At 43.9% G+C, this 18,693-nt stretch overlaps 2 protein-coding genes across 2 annotated transcripts; both read right to left on the bottom strand.

Moving 5' to 3' along the window:
* Window positions 1-8,611: 8,611 nt before the first annotated feature.
* On the bottom strand, window positions 8,612-11,539 carry LOC121985507 (mitochondrial phosphate carrier protein 3, mitochondrial-like). Its single transcript, XM_042539007.1, has 6 exons — window positions 11,138-11,539; window positions 10,527-10,888; window positions 10,390-10,433; window positions 9,323-9,537; window positions 9,037-9,161; window positions 8,612-8,936 (listed from the first exon to the last, which is right to left on the bottom strand). Exons 1-6 carry the CDS (start codon window positions 11,441-11,443, stop codon window positions 8,870-8,872), a joined length of 1,119 nt encoding a protein of 372 aa, XP_042394941.1. The 5' UTR covers window positions 11,444-11,539; the 3' UTR covers window positions 8,612-8,869.
* Window positions 11,540-11,903: 364 nt separating this feature from the next.
* On the bottom strand, window positions 11,904-12,886 carry LOC121987768 (ethylene-responsive transcription factor ERF014-like). Its single transcript, XM_042541497.1, has one exon. The coding sequence runs from the start codon at window positions 12,834-12,836 to the stop codon at window positions 12,192-12,194; it is 645 nt and encodes a 214-aa protein (XP_042397431.1). The 5' UTR covers window positions 12,837-12,886; the 3' UTR covers window positions 11,904-12,191.
* Window positions 12,887-18,693: the final 5,807 nt, after the last annotated feature.

Here is an 18,693-nt window from a genome sequence, read left to right as displayed (position 1 = left end):
GAGGGACGAGGCGCTGCGGAAGAATATACCGGCGGACGAGAAGGAAGTGTGTGGTGGTTCCGAGGGACGAGAAGCCAAAGCGGAAGATTGCTTGAGGAGCAAGAGACGCAGCTAGCGAGAAGGTCGGCACGGGTGCGACTCAGGGACGAAGATTGCAGATGAGTACGGTGGCTAACGAGAAGGAACCACGCGACGATTTCGAGGGACGAGAAGCCGGAGCGGAAGCCTGCTCGAGAAGACTAGAAGTTGGATTCGGGTGAGCCCTATTCCGGATGGCAGAGATCACCCAAGCGAGCGAAAGACTTGATCTGAGGCGAACGGAACCGAAGCAGAAGACCCGGGCTGAAAAAAGTCAACGGGGTTGACTTTCTTGCCCGGGGCGCCCGGGCCGTATCGGGGCGCCCAAAGCGTACCAGGGCGCCCGGAGCGTACCGGGGCGCCCGGAGTTAACTTTTGACCAAATTGAGTTTTGACTCTATCTGAACGTTGGGGGATAAAGTTTATCCCCCCAGGGCGCCCGGAACCCTTCGGGGCACCCCGACCAAGGCTATAAATATAGCCTTGGTCCAGAAATTTTTCATCAATTAGAACTCAAGCAATTCTTTCAACACTTGTACTTAGTCTATAATTTAGCTTCTTTTTTTTTCGTTTCATTGTTGTAAGAGGCTTCTCCGCCTAAAGGAGATAGTAGTGTGATCATCTTCCTTGGATTAACAACCTCTCCGGTTGTAACTAAGTCAAATCTGGTATGCCTCGTCTTTTCTGATTTACTTTCTGCTTTCATTATTTTACAAGTGTTAGTTTAAGAGTTCAAGAAAGGTTGTGTTTTATTTTTTAGACTATTCAACCCCCCTTCTAGGGGGTCGCCAACGGTCCTACAGTTAGCGACCTTGACAACGTTGGTGTGGAGAAGGGAGGAGGTGGTGGGTCAAACACAAAGAAAAAACCCTCCTTTCCCAGCGTGAACAATGCCCCCTCTTAAAACCAAAACCCTCCAAATGTCAAAAGAACTCAATGCCCTTACCTCCTCCTCCTCTAATCCCTGTGGGGCCCCTCTTATACATCCGCATCACAAGCCTCCATTCAAGTCTAGTCGAAGGAGGTGTGAGTCCGACTAACTAGATAGTCTATCGCAAAGTTTGAATCATTCTAGGGCACAGATTCAAATCGCTGGGCTCGTCGTATAACGTTGAGCTAGTAGCTATGACGATGCTAAGCGAATGGCGGAAGCGATGTTAAGCGAGTGACGATAGCAGTGCCGATCGAATACGATAGCGATAGTAATACCGAGCGAGTGATAAAAAATACTGTCGAGCGAATGCTGAGTAGGCGATCAGGTGAATGTCATGCGAATAATCGGGCGAATGCTGAGCGGGCGATCAGACGATTGGGCGAATGTCGAGAGAGAAATCGGGCGAATGTCGAGCGGGCAATTGAGTGAATGCCAAGCAGGCAATTGAACAATCAGGTAAATGTCGAGCGAGCAATCGAATGAATGTCTAACGGGCGACCGAGCGATGCGAAGAGGATGCCGAGTAGGAGTGGATCCTAAGAGATCAAAGGGCGCGGAGCCCGTGGGACACTATGGTCCAAGACTCGTGATGATACTCCGGTCCGTAAACAGGCTTCTTTATAACTCTACTGAACGGCTTGGGAATATGAGAAATGGTGTGAGAGTCGCTTATAACCCAGTTAACATCTCGGGAGTTTGGAATATAGCGCGAGAACATGCTCGCTTATAACCCAGTTGACTGCTCGGGAGTCTTGGATATGGCGCGAGAGCATGCTTGCTTTTAACCCGATGGCTACTCGGGAGTCTAGAATATAGCACGAGAACATGCTCGCTTATAACCTGGTTGGCTGATCGAAAGTTTGGGACATGGAGCGAAAGCATGTTTGCTTATAACCCGATTGGTTGCTCAGGAGTTTGTGATATAGTCCAAGTGCATGCTCGCTTATAACCCGATTGGCTGCTAGGGAGTCTGACACATAGCGCGAGAGCATGATCGTTTATAACCCGGTTTGCTGCTCAGGAGTCTAGGACATGGCGCGAGAACATGCTCGCTTATAACTCTATTGGCTACTTGAGAGTCTAGGACATGCCGCGAGATCATACTTGCTTATAATCTGGTTGGTTGCTCGGGAGTTTAGAATATAAGAGTGACAACAAGCTCGCTTATAACCCGGCCAAATGGCTCGGGAGTCTGAAATATAAGCGTGAGGGCAAGCTCACTTGTAACCCGACTGAACGGCTCGAGAGCCTGTAATATAAGCGCGAGGGCAAGCCCGCTTATAACCCGGTCGAACGACTTGGACGTCTGGAATATAAGCGCGACAGTAAGCTCACTTATAACCTGGTCGAACGGCTCAGGAGTCTGGAATATAAGTGCGAGGATAAACTCGCTTATAACTCGACTAAACGGCTCGGGAGTCTGGGACATGGTACGAGAGTATGCTCACTTATAATCCGGTTGGCTACTCAGGAGTCTAGGATATGACGCAAGAGCATGCTCGCTTATAACCAGTTAGCTGCTCGGAAGTGTGGAATATAAGCGAGAGAGCAAGCTTCCTTATAATCCGATCAAATGGTTCAGAAGTTTAGAATATAAGCACGAGTGCAAGCTCGCTTATAACCCGGCCAAACGGCTCGTGTGCCTACAATATAAGCACGAGAGCAAGCTCGCTTATAATTCGACTAAATGGCTTGGGAGTCTAGAATATAAGTGCGAGAGCAAGCTCACTTATAACTCGGTCGAACGACTCGGGAGTCTGGATTATAAGCGCGAGAGCATGCTCGCTTATAACCTGGTTGAACGGTTTGGGAGTCTAGAGGCACAATGTATGACCCAAATGCCTTGGAAATACTCCAGTCCGAGATCGATGACAATAGCTCTACCCCGAACAGGAAAGGTGGAGCCCTGATGTTAGTGGAAGTAGAGCTCATAGTAATATGAGGGGACAGAGCCCATAGCACACCTAATCGAGGAGATGAACCCTTAATCCCTGATAGGAGAGCAACTCCACTAGTCGGTGATCCGAGAGCTAGGCCCCTAGATCCTGATCGGGGAGTTATGCCTCTAGTCTCTGATCAGGGAGCTATAACATATCCTATCATTAGAAGAGGAAATATAATAAAAAAAAACTAACCTGCTAATCAGTTGAGAATCTAACTCGGTCTCTCGACTCCCGAATACCCATGGTATATATAATAAGAATCCAGCACCAATGTCGCATTAGGATATGGAGAATAGGGGTCTCATCAAGAGGAAGACCTGTAAGCTTCGAGGACCTCGATCGACCGAGAATGATGCCTAAAAAATTACATTTTCTTTCTACACTGCGACGGTGATGTGTTCTTCAAAATGCTCTGGGCTCTTGGTGATGGCAAAGAGTTTTCCTGCATTGTCCATCTTTATGTTCTAGATTATGTGAAGTTTTCACAAATGGCGTAAAATTTGATTCTATCTAAAAGTTGAGAAGATGAAACTACTGGAATGATGTGGCTGGAATGTTGACCGAGTTGCCATGACCCAGAGGGGGAGGATATGATGAGCTATCTTTTATGTTGACCAAGTTGTCAAAAGCCTCTAGCCAACGCTACCTGCAGACAACGACCAAGTTATCCCGGTCCTTAGTGTTAGGATCGATGGACGCGGCTAGAGAGGGGGGGTGTGAATAGCCGCCCCAAATTCTTCGCGTTTCTTCCTACGATTAGGGTTAGCGCAGCGGAAATAACTAAATAGAAACGCAAAAAGGAAAGATCAAACCTCAAACTCGAACTCGACGATCTAACGAGGTTCGGAGATGAAACTCCTACTCCTCGGTGTGTCCGTAAGGTGGACGAAGCCTATCAATCCGTCGGTGGATGAGTCCCCGGTGAACCGGCTAATAAATACTCCTTGTGGGTGGAGAAACCTCACCACAATAGCTTGCAACAGCAATATGGAAATACAAAGAAGAGCAAGAACAAAATACACAATGAATGTACAAATACTCGCTTGCCTTCTCGTCGACTGAAGTCCCGGATGAAGCACCAACTTCACGGACGAATGCCAACAAGCAACTCAGTCGAAGAAGCTTACACGAAGCTTCGGAGCTCAGCAAAGCTCGATCACAGTCAGGAGTAGGAAGAAGAAGAGAAGCAGTAACCACACTGTAGAAGCCCTCAGCCTCTTTTATACCTGCATCCACCTGCGAAGAAGAAACCAGAAGACAGCAGAAGACAAAAGACCGTTGTGAGCCAACGGATAGTTCTGGACCGATCAGGCTGAAGCCTGATCGGTCCAGCGCACCTCTGATCGGTCCTGGGGATCGATCAGAGCTTCCTCTGATCGGTCCAGGGACCGATCAGCATACATGTCCCTTCCTTTTCTCCCGAACTTCTTGCCTTCTGATCGTTGTTTCCTGATCGGTCTGCAGACCGATCAGATAACACTCAGTAGGCTACTGTTTGGTTACTAATCAATGTATCACTGGATCGATCCACTGATCGATCCAGAGCTTGGTTTTTGCCCAAACCAAGTCCCAAACCTTCCAAACCAACATCCGGTCAACCTTGACCTGTTGGTACATCATGCTTAGCATCCGGTCACTCCCTTGACCTGCTAAGACTCCCCACCAAGTGTCCGGTCAATCCCTTTGACCCACTTGGACTTTTCTCTTCGTGTCAAGTATCCGGTCACTCCCTTGACCTACTTGACCTTCTCAACACCAGATGTCCGATCACCCTTGATCCATCTGGATTTTCCCTTGCCCGGCTTCACTCACCAGGACTTTCACCTGGCTTCACTCACCAGGATTTCCAATCTGCCCGGCTTCACTCACCAGGACTTTCCAACTGCCTGGATTCACTCACCAGGACTTTCCACATCCGGTCCAGAGAACGAGCTACCGAGCCCTCTCTGACCACAGTTCGGAGAACGAGCTACCGAGCTCTCTCCGACTTCCATCCGGTCCAGAGAACGAGCTCCCGAGCCCTCTCTGACCACAGTCTGGAGAACGAGCTACCGAGCCCTCTCCGACTTCCCATGTGCCAAGCTTCCATACTTGGACTTTTCCGTGCCAAGTCTCCATACTTGGACTTTTCCCGTGCCAAGCTCCCTGCTTGGACTTTTCCCGTGCCAAGCTCCCTGCTTGGACTTTTCCGAGTCAGGTCAACTCACCTCGGGTCAAACAGGTCAACCTTGACCACGGGTTGCACCCATAATCTCCCAAGTTTGTATCCTTGTAAAACATCAAGATACAACTTTTCTGTTCACGTCAGACATTGTCAAACATAACTCGTCAAACATCAAAACATAACTCGAGTCAAGTCAACTCGAGTCTGGTCAACCAGGTCAACCTTGACCTAAGGTTGCACCAACACTTAGTATCCCGATGCTCGAGGCATGCCCAAAAAATATATAAGGAACCGAATAAATAGTAGAACAATGAAGTGCATGGAGAATAAGCATTAAAAATATACTCTGGCCTAGGAGGCACCCTCTAGTAGATCGGTGAGCCGGTCGTGACACTGATTGAGTCATCGTGACCCGGATGAGTAGATGAATGTGTGCCGGATGAGGAGCTAGATCTGAGGACATGGAGCTGGTCGTGGCATGGATCTGGATGGCGGCATGCAAGCCAAAATATAACATCTAAATGCAGGCTAGGACACGACACATAGGCGAACGATATGAAGACCGAAACATAGTCTCGGCTCAAAGGCCAAAACACAATATCGACTCGAAGGTCAGAACACAATAGCGAGGTGCACCACCACGATGACTTGGAGGAGGTTGGATCACATCCAAAGTGTATGCCAATGTGAATTGGGGGTCGATGCCAAAATCGTATGGCAGCATGGATCAATGGCAGAACAGGCGCCAAAAACGTATGGAAGCGACACTAGATGGTTGGATATGGCGGTGGGGATGCCAGCAGCAATAGGGGTGTCGACAGCGATGGTGGCACTATGAGGTCCGCGGAGGTCGTGTGTTGGTCAGTGGCTGCCACTGGAGGCGGCGGTGCAAAGGCGACTAGCGGAGGCGCGAGCTTCAAAAATGGTGAGCATCTACGACAACATAGGGGTGTGTGGGTGGAATAAAATGGGCAATCGACCTCGGAGGCGCTCAGAGTCGGAGGCGATGCTCTGGCGGTGTGTTTCCATTGGCAGCGATGGCAAGGAGTATGAGAGAGGGGTGGCACGATGGCGTCAAAGATCACGAGAAAGGCGGCGGCGACGTTGCCGACATGAATGAATATGAGGGAGAAGAGGAGAGGCTCCGCCAGTCTCTCCTTTGCGTCCGACGGTGGCGACATCCCGCGGGAGAGAAGAGGGAGAAGCAGCGTGAGCAACATCCCGACGACGTGAGGAGGGCGGGCATGGCGGCGTTGGCAACCTCGGCGGTGTCGGGGTGGAGAAGAGAAGAGGTGGCAGCTCAAACACAAAGAAAAAATCCTCCTTTCCCAACGTGAATAATGCCCCTCTTAAAACCAAAACCCTCCAAATGTCAAAATGACCTCAATGCCCTTGCCTCCTCCTCCCCTAATCCCTGTGGGACCCTCTTACAAATCTACATCATACTTTAATATTTATATATATATTAATTATTAATATCATTCCATATTAGTAATTTGTGAATTTAAACTTTATAAGAAGTTAATTATATATAATATAAAATATGAAAAAAAATGAGAAATATATATAATGAAAAGTGTGAAACCTATATGAAAGAGTTGTTGAGAGAATTTTTATAAATAAATGTATAAAGTTTTTTTTTTAATTTTTGACGTTGCACGGATATGATAACGAAAAAATTCATAAAGAAATTCCACCGTCGTAGAAGCTCTTAGTACTAAGTTTTAGTAATGCCACGAATTACCACCAAACCAAAAGTGAGATATTATGTATTAATGTGATAGGCCAAACAAGTGGCTTAAATGATTAAGCTTGAGCTTTAGTCTATAGAGCCTCTATATTGATGTTAATAAGTAGGTATTATAACATCAAATTGATATATGTAGTATTATAACATCAGATTGATGTTACAATTAATATAGATAAGTGTTATAAACATTCACATATTAATAATGTTTAATTCTTTGAACATTGTTAATGGTAAATTTTATTAAAATAAATTTTTGATATAAAGAATAAAGAAGAACGAGGAGAGTGAAGTCGATAGAATATTAATATTAAAATGAATATGAATTAATTTAATGGATATATTATATGCTTTTTGAAGATGTGACATTAACGTTCAAATCAATATGGTTACCACATTGATGTTAATTAGGTAGATATTATAACATCGAATGATGTTACAATCAATAAGATTGTATTATAATACTCACATATTAATAACATTTAATTCTTTGAACATTAATAAAGAATAGATTTTATTTTTTTTTAAAAAAAGTAAAAAGTAAATAAAAAATAAATTTTAGATATAAATAATAAAGAGGAATGAGGGGATAGTGGGATAGATAAATAAGTATGAATATATATTAATATAATAGATGTGATATATTTTTTAAAAATATGATGTATATTAATAGTTCAAATCAATATGGTTACCCTTAGATGACAACTTCGCATTTGGCACTGACTACAGCTAAATCGCCAACTAGGGGTGCCAGAGAGATGGGACTTCGCCAACGAGTTCTTTTGCAGAGGAGAGAATCAACTCCTCTATGACCACTGCTGCCGGAAGAATACCAATTCCATCGCCGCTGGCCACATCAATGAGATGATTGAAGCGATTCCTAGTGATGGGATAGACCGTGACAGGGCGGCAGTGTTCACAGAGGAGAATGAGTGGTTGTGGCAGAGAAATGCGGAGCTGGTCCACACGCAGAAGCTCTACAACGGCATCATCTACTTCTCGCAGAATTAACCACGCCGCCATGCTCAGCTCCCTTCCTCTTCTTCTCCATCGCCGATTGTCAGTGTCAGAGTGCGGGGCCAGTGGTTTGGAAGTGCTCCGGGAACTTCGGTTCCGCAGCTCCGTCATCATTTGCTAGGAACAGACGTCGCTGGCGGCAATGGACGAGGTGCATATAAGAGCAGCGTTAAGTGCTCGCGCTCATGATTCATTCATGTACACGAATCGCCGCCATCGCGCCTTATGGTTGTGCAAGCTTCAAATGTCATCTCAATCGTGCGTTCATTTGCTTCTATCACTCATACATAGTCAACACGTAATCGATCCTTCGCTGGAGTAATAACTTAAAATTGCTAACAAAGTATATCAATTAGTGCAAGCCTAAACATCACAGATGATTCTTAGTTTCAAAGTGTCTAAAACACGATAATTTAACGTCATGTGGCGTGCATTGCAAATTGAAAATACAAGCACAAGATGGAGGGGTGATTAAAATAATTAATTATTATGAGATGCTTGACAAAAAACAAAATCGCATCAAATTCAATATCTAAATTCTAGACCAGTTGAGGACAGAAATGCTCTGCCGCAGGGATCAACTATGAAGAACTTTCAATGGATGAGCATAGAACAAAGGATGCTTCAAATGATGCCTTGATCAGCTAAGTTGACAGATCGTAAAACAAAGTGAATTCAAGTTTATCACGGAAATGTTTCGAGTAGAATAATACCTCAGTCGACCAAAATTTTAATGCTTAACCAAAATTAAAATAATAATATAGAATGAAAAATGCAAACTCTTCCTGCTAATTCCACAGGAACTCGTGTCTGTTAAGTGCTAAAGCAGCAATGTTTCCCCGAAACAGCATCAATGGAGGATGGAAACAAGGCCGTCCTCAAAAACTAAGTCAAAACCAATGTGTTGCTCGGGAAGCATTCAACACTTGCTCATCAAACGAGCCTATAATTCTAAAAAGTCTTACGTTAATGTTCTTTATAAATAATCAAGCAGCAGCTCCCAGCTTAGGTCCCTCGGCTGCAGGAGCAGGAGCAACACCACCAGTAGTAGGACTGAAAATAATATGGGAATTATTTAGGAATTTGTAGTGTTGGATATAGAAGAAAAGCTCGAAGATCCACAAACAAAATCATAATAGTTTTAGGAACTTACAGGCCAACCATGACCTTGAATGCATCATAAATTCCCCATTGTGCGCCAGTTAGGGTACCGATCATGACAATACGTAGCGGAAGGCCACGGGTGAATAAACCCCACACACCGAGCTTTTGAACAGCCTGATCAACAAATAATGAACAAATTGAGTCAGCTGAAATGACACGGGTATTATCTGAGCAAGAGAGAACATAATCGACAAAATTAAAATGGTCATCTTTAGAGGAAAACACTGGAACGGAAACAAAGAGCTTATACACTAGTAAAAGCTTTAAATACTCACGTCACCAACTGTGGCACCCTTGGCATTGTTAAGAAAAGAGACAAGGTTGTCTGCTGGATGAGAAACTACAGCACAGAAAATTCCAGCGATATATCCACCGGCAAAACTCACACCCAACTGAAGTGGTTTGCTACACTGATCTTTAGGAACAGGAATTGCATACTTGTAGACCATCTCGACCACAGTCTCAAATGATGCAAATTTCATCATAGTATCTGCGCCAAAATATTCATATAAAATTCATCAAATATTTCATTGGAAATTTCTATTATCATGAAACAGAGGAAGAAGTTGTTTATCCAGTATAAGTTGATTTAGAAAAACAAAAGTGAACGATACTTAATTATTTTGTTAAAATAAAATTCATTCAAAAATTAACAATTGGCTGTCATAGAGGTATATGACTTCAATACAGTTCATTGAAATGCCATTTAAATCATCAAGTAAGGCTCGAACAAAGCTCTTTTTGCTTGGTAGCATATTTAAAATCTGTACACTCTGGTCCAGAATACCACACAAACTGTGTGAAAGCTACAATATCACCCTGGCATCCAACTCAGACACAAACAAACAAAGCACTACTATCGTGCCTCATTGGGCAGTCACAATAAAGTGAAGAGAAAAATATGAAAAAATGAAAGCTCATGCTAACCCAGTCTCATTGAAACTCAAGCACAATAGATCAAATCTACTAAAATTAATTTCAAAAAGGAATTGAATTATAATGGTATTCCAGACTAATGTTCTTTATTACTGTGGACCAGTTTATTTTAAATCTACCTTAAAATTAGATTCACCAAGCGCTAAAAAACCTCAACAATCTAGGGAGAAAAATATGCATGATATAGGGGCTATAGGTAGCAACAGAGAAGGATGAACAATTATTGATATCAACATCTTCATTTTCCAAACACACATTTAAGGGAAGCGTGAGAGCTACAACAATGAGCGAAAGGAAAAGATTAGTGACATAGTACTGTCAAAAACATTAGACATACTAGCCACTAAATATAAACGAGAAAGGGAATTAACATAACGCAAGTGAGCAAAAGGAAATGATTGCTTACACGGAATTTGACGACCCCAAAGTGGAACTATTCCTTTGTAAAGTCTGTATCATAACAAATTCAAGCATAGAAAGATTAACCAGAGAGATGAAATCTCAATACATGATAAGAGGTAAATATAAAGTAAAAGAACATACCCCCCGACACCTTCCGATTTGACAAATTTTGGTAAGCCATCACTCAACCCCCTAGCAAAACCAGGCTGAGTCTGGACCCGCACCTTCACAGCCTCGAAGGGACAGAGAGCTATGTCAGCAATAACTTCGGCAGAAGCAGACCCAGCGAGATAAATCAAAGTTTTATATTTGGATGAAAACTCCGGGCCGGCGAGATCTGAATAATATTTCTTGAAGAATTCGTAAAAGCCAAACTTGCATGCTCCTTGGGCGCTGTATCCAAGCAGGGTAGGAACCCAGCCCTTGAAGAAACCCCGGGCCCCTTGTTCCTTGAGCAACACCCCAAATCCTGAAGAGATACTTTTGTACTTGGCTGGATCGATCTATATTGAAACAGGGGCAAAAAACAGTAAAACCAAAATTCACACAGATCCAATGAATACAACAACTTCTAGATCAACATTAATGAATAATGATTTTTCAAACTCAAAGCATCTGAGTGTAATGGACACATAAATAACCGCTTTGTCTAACAACAAGGGGGAAGTCTTCAAAAGCAGAAGCACAACAAAATCCATGGATTTTACACCATGATCTATAACTTCAACAAAGGATCTGGATTTCATCCTGACCTGCATGTTGCACTTGACGAGATCAAGCGGCGTGACAGCCGTATGGGTGAGCCCACAACTGGCGATGCCGCCAGCGGTGCAGGCGGCGTAGAACGCCGGAGAATACATCTCGATCTTCCCGGACTCCTTAGGCGCCTGGGCGACAACGAACGGTGCTGCCGAGGCGCCATTTACCTCCGCCGCAACAGCAGGTGAGGGCAGGCTCCTCCCCAGGATACGATCAATGGCAGGGTTGCAGGAGGCGGAAGAAGGCGAGTAGAGGAAGCTCGGGAAGAGGGATCTGCGAGATCCCTCGGCCATTTCCATCTCCTCTAAATAGTGAAAAGTGGCCGAAAGAAGAGGAGGAGATTGAGGAGGCAGCGGCGAGTCAGATTGAGAGGACGAAGGAGACGGTGAAGGAACTGGTTAGGGTTTATATTATATATTAATACAAACAATATTCTTCACATGGCGCAATAATTTCACCCATCGCTGGCACAATCTCTACCTTCCTTTTTATTAGACGCAATAGATGTCAAGCTACGATTAAGTGGTCCATTCATGGAGTGAGTGGGTAAACTGGTGCGTGAACGGAAATAATGGAACATGCTAGGTAATATCCGGAGGCGTTTCGAAATTCGGACTGGAAAAAACGGAGGATTAAGCTACTAATGACGCTGTTAGAAAAGTCCATGATAACACAAAGGGCAATTGTTTGGATTTACTATACTTGAAGAAAATCTCCAACCAAGAGGAAATTATTCTCAAATCCTAAAAAAACATTTACTTTTACATCTAAGATAATAAATGCTTGATTATCATTAATAGAATTGAGATACAGGGATTGCAAAGTATGACATAAAGAGATCACAATTTTACAATACTCTACTTTTTGAGTCTTCCGTAAACAAAATATATATATATATATAACCAGGGAACTGAACTAAAAGGTGCTGCTCCTCTGGAAATCTACATCCTTAATTTGTCCATAAACAAATAAAATATGTGTCAGCGATCGAGATCTTCATATTGTGAAGAAGCATTTGAGCATGTGATTTGATAATTAAACAATTAATTAGCAGAAACTCCAGAGGCTGATCTCTCCCTCTTCGTTCCAGTAGTCCTCAACTTGGAGTTGTGGAGCGCCGAAGAAGGAAGCCGCCGGGTGAAGCATGTAGTCCATGCACTTGGGCGACTGGAAGAACGCCTCGAAATTACCGATCGAATCAAGCGAGGTGAAGCTCTTTTCAGCCATCTCCGCCGCCTCTTCCGCTTGTTCTGAGAGCGAAAGGGTGGCGATGAGAGGATCAGGCGACGGTGACGGTGACGCTGCCGCCGGAACACTAGAGTAAGGCCGGGCCGTTTCTTGGGCGGCTGCCGCGGCCGCCACTCTTTGAATGGACTTGGGGGACATGATGCCGACCTCGGGGACGCCGCCGGGGAAGGGAGGGGAGGAAGGGAAGTTGAGGGCGGAGGAGTTGCCTCGGAGGCAGAGTAGGGCGGCGTCATACGCCCGGGCGGCGGCCTCCGGAGTGGAGTAGCTGCCGAGCCAAATCCTTGTCTTTTGGTTGGGCGCTCTGATCTCGGAGACCCACGAGCCCCAGCTCCTCATCCTCACGCCCTTGTACTGCCTCTTCCCATGGCTGCTTACCTTCGTCGAGGACGGAGCAATGCTGCTGCTACTGCTGCTACTGCTGCTACTGCTGCTGCCTTTTACCATGCTTCACTCTCTTCTTGCAGATGCTGATCGATCGAGGATATGAGCAAGCTGCTAATTGCTTATTTATAGTACATAAAATGAATAATTAAATTAAGGAATACCAATTAACTGTTTGACTGAATGATTTCTACGTTGATCACCACCTGCATTCAGATTACTGTAGTGTCCTGTTTTTTTAACCTCGTATTAGATGAAGTATTATATAATAAGAGGTGATAGAGTACAACCGTACTGTGCATTGATTTCTTAGTGCGCATACTATATATGTCTGTCGCTCTTCACATGAGTTTCCTGAACAGAGCATGGAGAATTCATAGGATTCCATGGAAGTAGGAAGCTTCCTGGATACTCAGGGTGGATGGAAGCACCAGCAGAAGGTTTAAGAGTCATCACAGCTCGCCATGTTATTATTAGTTCTTATATATATACCACAGCTGTCTTCCAGAATCAACACATTTTGCCGCGTGAAGCGATGAGATATGCTTGCTGAAATATACTCGCAATCCATCTGAAGTCATTAATTGTTCTGTTTCGTCTTAACTTGTTGCACCGTGCTGGTGCGTCGTGTTGGATTTTATCTGGGTTTAATTATAATATATTGATCTCGTCTAAAATCTGAGTTAGACGTAGGTCGGTTATGCTGTTATTGGTGTTGACAGAAATTGACGGAGACATTCCACAAGGACAAGGCTGCACAGGCAAGCTCCGCGGACTGCTGACAGAGGGTGATGACGAGAGTCTAGAAGCGGGAGCTCCCTGCGCACACTCAGACAAACCCCCCTCACGTTAGGGACCAAGAACTAGGGAAAAAGTCCTCGATGCAGGCCCTCCGACCCTCAAGTCAGGTACTTTTTTTCCAAAAGAATAGTAAAATTGCATAAAGTAAAAGACAGATACGAAAAGTGAGAGAGTGTACCTGCGTAAGGGAGAGGACACCCCTTTTTATATGACAACGCACACTTCTAGTCTCCGGCAAATGTCAGGGAATGTCGGGTGTCAGACCTTGTCTTGAGGTAAGTGCCACATGGCATCCTATCATAGGTTACAAGAAGGTTCTTCTGGTAATGAGTCATGGCCATTGGAATATACCCTGATACCCAACGGTTATTCTCTAGCAGGTGGTTGCGATTTTCTGACTTAATTGTTGTGTAATGACCTACCGACTTGAAGGGAGAAGCTCCGGCTGACCGATCTATCCAGACCAACATATCCTGACCTGTAAGCCCTGGTCTATGAATTCTGCCCTGCATAGCCTGACTCGGAAGTCTCAGACTGTAAATCCTGACCTACATAGCCTGACTCGGAAGTCTCAGTCTGTAAATCCTAACATGTAAATCCTGCCCTGCATAGCCTGGCCTGTAAGTCTCGACCTGTAAATCCTGACCTGCCTAGCCTGACCTGTAAATCTCGACCTGTAAATCCTGACCTGCATATCCTGACTCGGAAGCCCTATTATGTAAATCCTAATCGGACCAGTTCCTTTCCCTCCTTCCTTATTCTTGATGATGCTTTCCCGGCTTTTTGACTAGAGCACTGCAACCAGAGCGCCCATTTGCCCTTCCGACCTTGATCTCTTACTCGCACAACCCTTTTGATCCCCCGATCCGGACATCTCGACCGAGCATTCAGAGTAAACTCCTGATCTGGAACTTTTGCCTAGGTAACCTATCTTAGTTTCTGGCCTGGAACTCCAATCCGTATCTTAGTTTTTGGCCTGGAACTCCAAACCAGTGTTAGCTAGGCCACGTTCCCTTAACTCCTAACTGCCACGTCCCCTTGACTTCTGACTGTCCCGCCCCCTTGACTCTTGACTGCTACATCCCCTTGACTTCTGACTGCCACACCCCCTTGACTCCGAACTGCCACGTCCCCTTCACTTCTGACTGTCACGTCCCCTTGACTAGGTTCTACCTTTATACACTGTATCATTTATATATGTGAATACAAATCGAACTAAACTCAACTGAATCCGTTAAAATGACCTAACTTTGATTTATTAGTGATTCTATTTGAAATTAACGGAGATGGTGCGCTGAATAGATGGCTCGATTGTTGACCAAGAGATAACTCTATTAGGGAGAAACAATGAGGTCTAGTACTCCTTCCAGTTCCTCTCTATACACACTCGAAAGAGCAAACAGAACGTTAGGGTGAAAACAAGGGAGGGGGTTCCTAACGTAGGTTCTCTGACACTCAATTCAGTACGGTGATCGAGCAAAAAAGTGGAAAAGATGAACAGTGAAATACAAGTACATAATGTTGCGTATTCAAACATAAAGCATAAAGTATCAAGCATACAGCAAGTATAAAGTATCAAGCATACAACATACATTGCCAATAGAGAGAATCTCTTTTTATATCATTTCTCATAACTTCCATAATAATGAGGCAACAATGAATATTTAGTGCTAGAAGATGTCAGGTAATGGAAGGCGTACAATCTTCCTCCGGGAAATATTTCGTTACATGTGCATGAATAGTCTTTTATAACCTCTACAATAATGATAAAAGCCGAGTAACCCTCTCATAAGAAGGTTCTTTTGCATGTAGGTGTCAGATATCAGAATATTTCTTGGTAAATAGGGAGAACTCATATCCCTGATAATGGAGATAATGTTATCCCCTGTAGGTAATCCGACAGAACTCATATCTAGTTAGCTATATGTAATAGGAAACTGTAATAAGAATGGAGAACTAAGTTCCTCCAGTACGACCGACTATTAGGTCCATCGGGCTATATGATGAGATGTATTGTAATAGGGAGAAATAAGTTGTCCTCTAAGTCTGAACGACACTGAGTCTGACTGGATGTATACTGAGAGTGTTTTTGCTGGAAAGTGGGGAGCCCGGTCCTAGGTCCTTCGACACTTTAGACCAAGCAGCTATATGTAACCATACTTCCCCATGAATTGTTATGCTGGGATCTCGAAGTCCGACCAGATCTCATCCTGGTTGGTCGTATGTTAGGAGATATTGTCTTTGCTGTGTGCTGAGAGAATACTTCTAAAGGATGGGGAGCTAAGACCTGTTTACCCGGTCGAAATTAGGGTCGTTCGAGTTTATCTTGTATACCTTAGCATCAAGTGGAGTGATAAGTCCTCCTAGTCCGACCAATCCTTAAGGCTGCCCGACAATATAAGAGAGACTTGTACCCAAAGAATAGAAAATTGAGTCCCTTAAGTCTGACCGTCTATTGTGATAAGACCTTGAGTATGGCTAGAGAAGGAGGGGAGGGGGGGGGGGGGAATAGCCTTTCTTGATTTTTCACCTACAATTTGTTAGCGGAAGCACAAAAAGAAATGAAAATGAAAAACAATAAGAGAACACGGCTAACTCTTCGATTTACTTGGTCTCCACCTCCTTGAGGTGACTAATCCAAGGCGCACACACACCCAATCAAGCTCCACTAAGATCTTCTCCTTTTCAATCCAAGAGTGATGGTGGAGAAACCTTTACAAGATGATCTCCTCCTTTTACAAGTTTTTGATGAGCTTAGGGAGGAGAGAATAAGAGTAGTAAGACTAGAAGATCACTTGGAAAGCTTAAACAGTAATTTGAATCAGTTGAGTTATTCTTTCCAAGCTCTCAACTTTATATATAGTATGCTGGAATTCGCGACATCAGTCGACTGCTAAAACATGCAGTCGACTGGTATCACACAACGGCTACTGTTTCAATCAAATCTGCCGAGATCCTATGCGTCATCATCCCAACGGCATTATACCAGTCAACTGCACCAGTCGACTGCATGTTTCATCATCGACTGGATTGTGGACCGAGCGAACAGAGGCATTCTGTTCACTCCTAGTCGACTGGTGTCCGGAGTTGCTCTTGAAGTCTTTCTCCTCAGCCTTTGTCCCTCAGATGCACTCAAGCCTGCAGCTATTCTTCGTGCCATCCTTCACATTGCCTTGAGATTCACTTCCCTTCACTCCGTTTGCTTCTTGTCCGTGGTCCATCGGATGCACCATCCTTCACCAATCTTCAAGAACCTGAGCCATGAAACTTTCCAAGCTTGTGCAATCTACCAAGTCCTGCACAACTTAAGTACATATTAGAACCAATGTAAAGTCTAACTTAAACCCTTTGACACACACATCAAAAATACAGATCACCTATTTAATCCTAGGTCGATTGTATCAACAATCTCCTTTTTTTTTGATGTGTGGCAATATGTTTAAGTTAGACATAAAACCAACTTTGAAAGTTACAATCATAATATAGACACGAAACATAACTTTGATATTTGTTATCATGAAACATAAAATCATGAAAAATATAAACTCATAACTTTGAAGATTGTAAGCATGATATAAATCATGAACCATAAGACATAACGAGATCCACACACACTCCCCCTTAACACATACTATATTAAAAACATTATAATCTAAAACTCCCCCTTAACATATACTCTATCAAAAGTATTTTTAACTTAAACTTGTTGTATCCTCCTCCTTTGACATACATCAAAAAAATAAGAAGAAGCAACAATTTCATCGAACCATGACAAGAGTAAACCGAAGCATATGTGTACACGAATAGTTACAAATAAAAACACATAATCATAGACTAACAATAATACCAGAAACACAACTAGCATGCATAAATAGAAAGATAAAAGGTCTCAAATAACATAGGAAAAAGAGTGAATAATATCCAACAGCATCAGCATCAATAGTGTTCGAGGTGAGAAAAGATAGGCACAACAAAGCCAAAAGGTCACCCGACACCATAACAACACAACAAACTCCTATGCCAACGCATCATCATGGGAAGGTGGAGGAGGAGGGGGGCCCTGGTAGACAAGATCCCAGCGCCGCATCATATCAAACATCTCTGTCTGCTGCTGGCGAACGCTCCGAAACTCCTCCCGAACAAACTCCTCCAAGTTGTAGACACGCTCCCGCAGTGAGGCACGTGCTGGCTCTGCAGCAGGAATAGGAACCTCCTTCGCATCCTCATTAGAATCAGAATCATCCTGGCCAGGGCGGCGACACCACACCATAACACCGTCACGTGGCTCAATCTGGGCTAAAGACATCTGGCGAGGTCCTAACTGATCAAAGTCCTTAGAGATTAAAAAGGATGAAAGTCTCTCATACCAAGCCCGGGGATCTTGTTTTAAACCATATAATGCCTTTTTTAAGTTTATAAACATGGTTCGGATAATCCATATTCTCAAATCCGGGTGGTTGCTTTACATAAACTTCTTCCTTAATGAACTCATTTAGAAAGGCCGATTTTACATCCATTTGGTGAAGTTTGAACTTCATATAGGCGGCATATCCTAATAGTATCCGAATGGACTCTAATCGTGCTACCGGAGCATATGTTTCATCATAATCAAGTCCTTTTACTTGATTGAAACCCCTAGCTACCAACCTAGCCTTATTCCTAGTGACTCTCCCTTGATCATCCAACTTGTTTCTAAAGACTCATTTTATTGTGACAATTGTACTATCATTTGGTCTTGGAACCAACTCCCATACATCACTTCTTTCAAATTGATTCAACTCTTCTTGCATTGCTAGAATCTAATCCGTATCAAGTAAAGCGTCATCAATTATTTTTTTGTTCAAGTTGTGATATTAGAGCAATTTGACTAGTGTGATCCCTAAAGTATGACCTAGTCCTTACCCCTTGTACAACATCTCCAACTACTTGATTAATAGGATGATCTTGATGATGCCTTAAGATCCTTGAGGTTATAGAATCATCATCTTTGGAATGATCATTGTTTACATTTGATCTTGTCCGAATCGCCGAACCAAGGGACGCTGGGCACGTGGCGCTCTCCTAGTCGATGGCACAGGCCTCCGAAGCTCCGGTGATCCTGCACAGAAGTCGGGCTGGG

The sequence above is a fragment of the Zingiber officinale genome, chromosome 5B (genome assembly GCF_018446385.1).
Source record: "Zingiber officinale cultivar Zhangliang chromosome 5B, Zo_v1.1, whole genome shotgun sequence".
In the NCBI taxonomy this organism is placed as follows: domain Eukaryota; kingdom Viridiplantae; phylum Streptophyta; class Magnoliopsida; order Zingiberales; family Zingiberaceae; genus Zingiber; species Zingiber officinale.
Note: the sequence above shows the minus strand (reverse complement) of the source record. Positions and strands in the feature narration are given on the sequence as shown.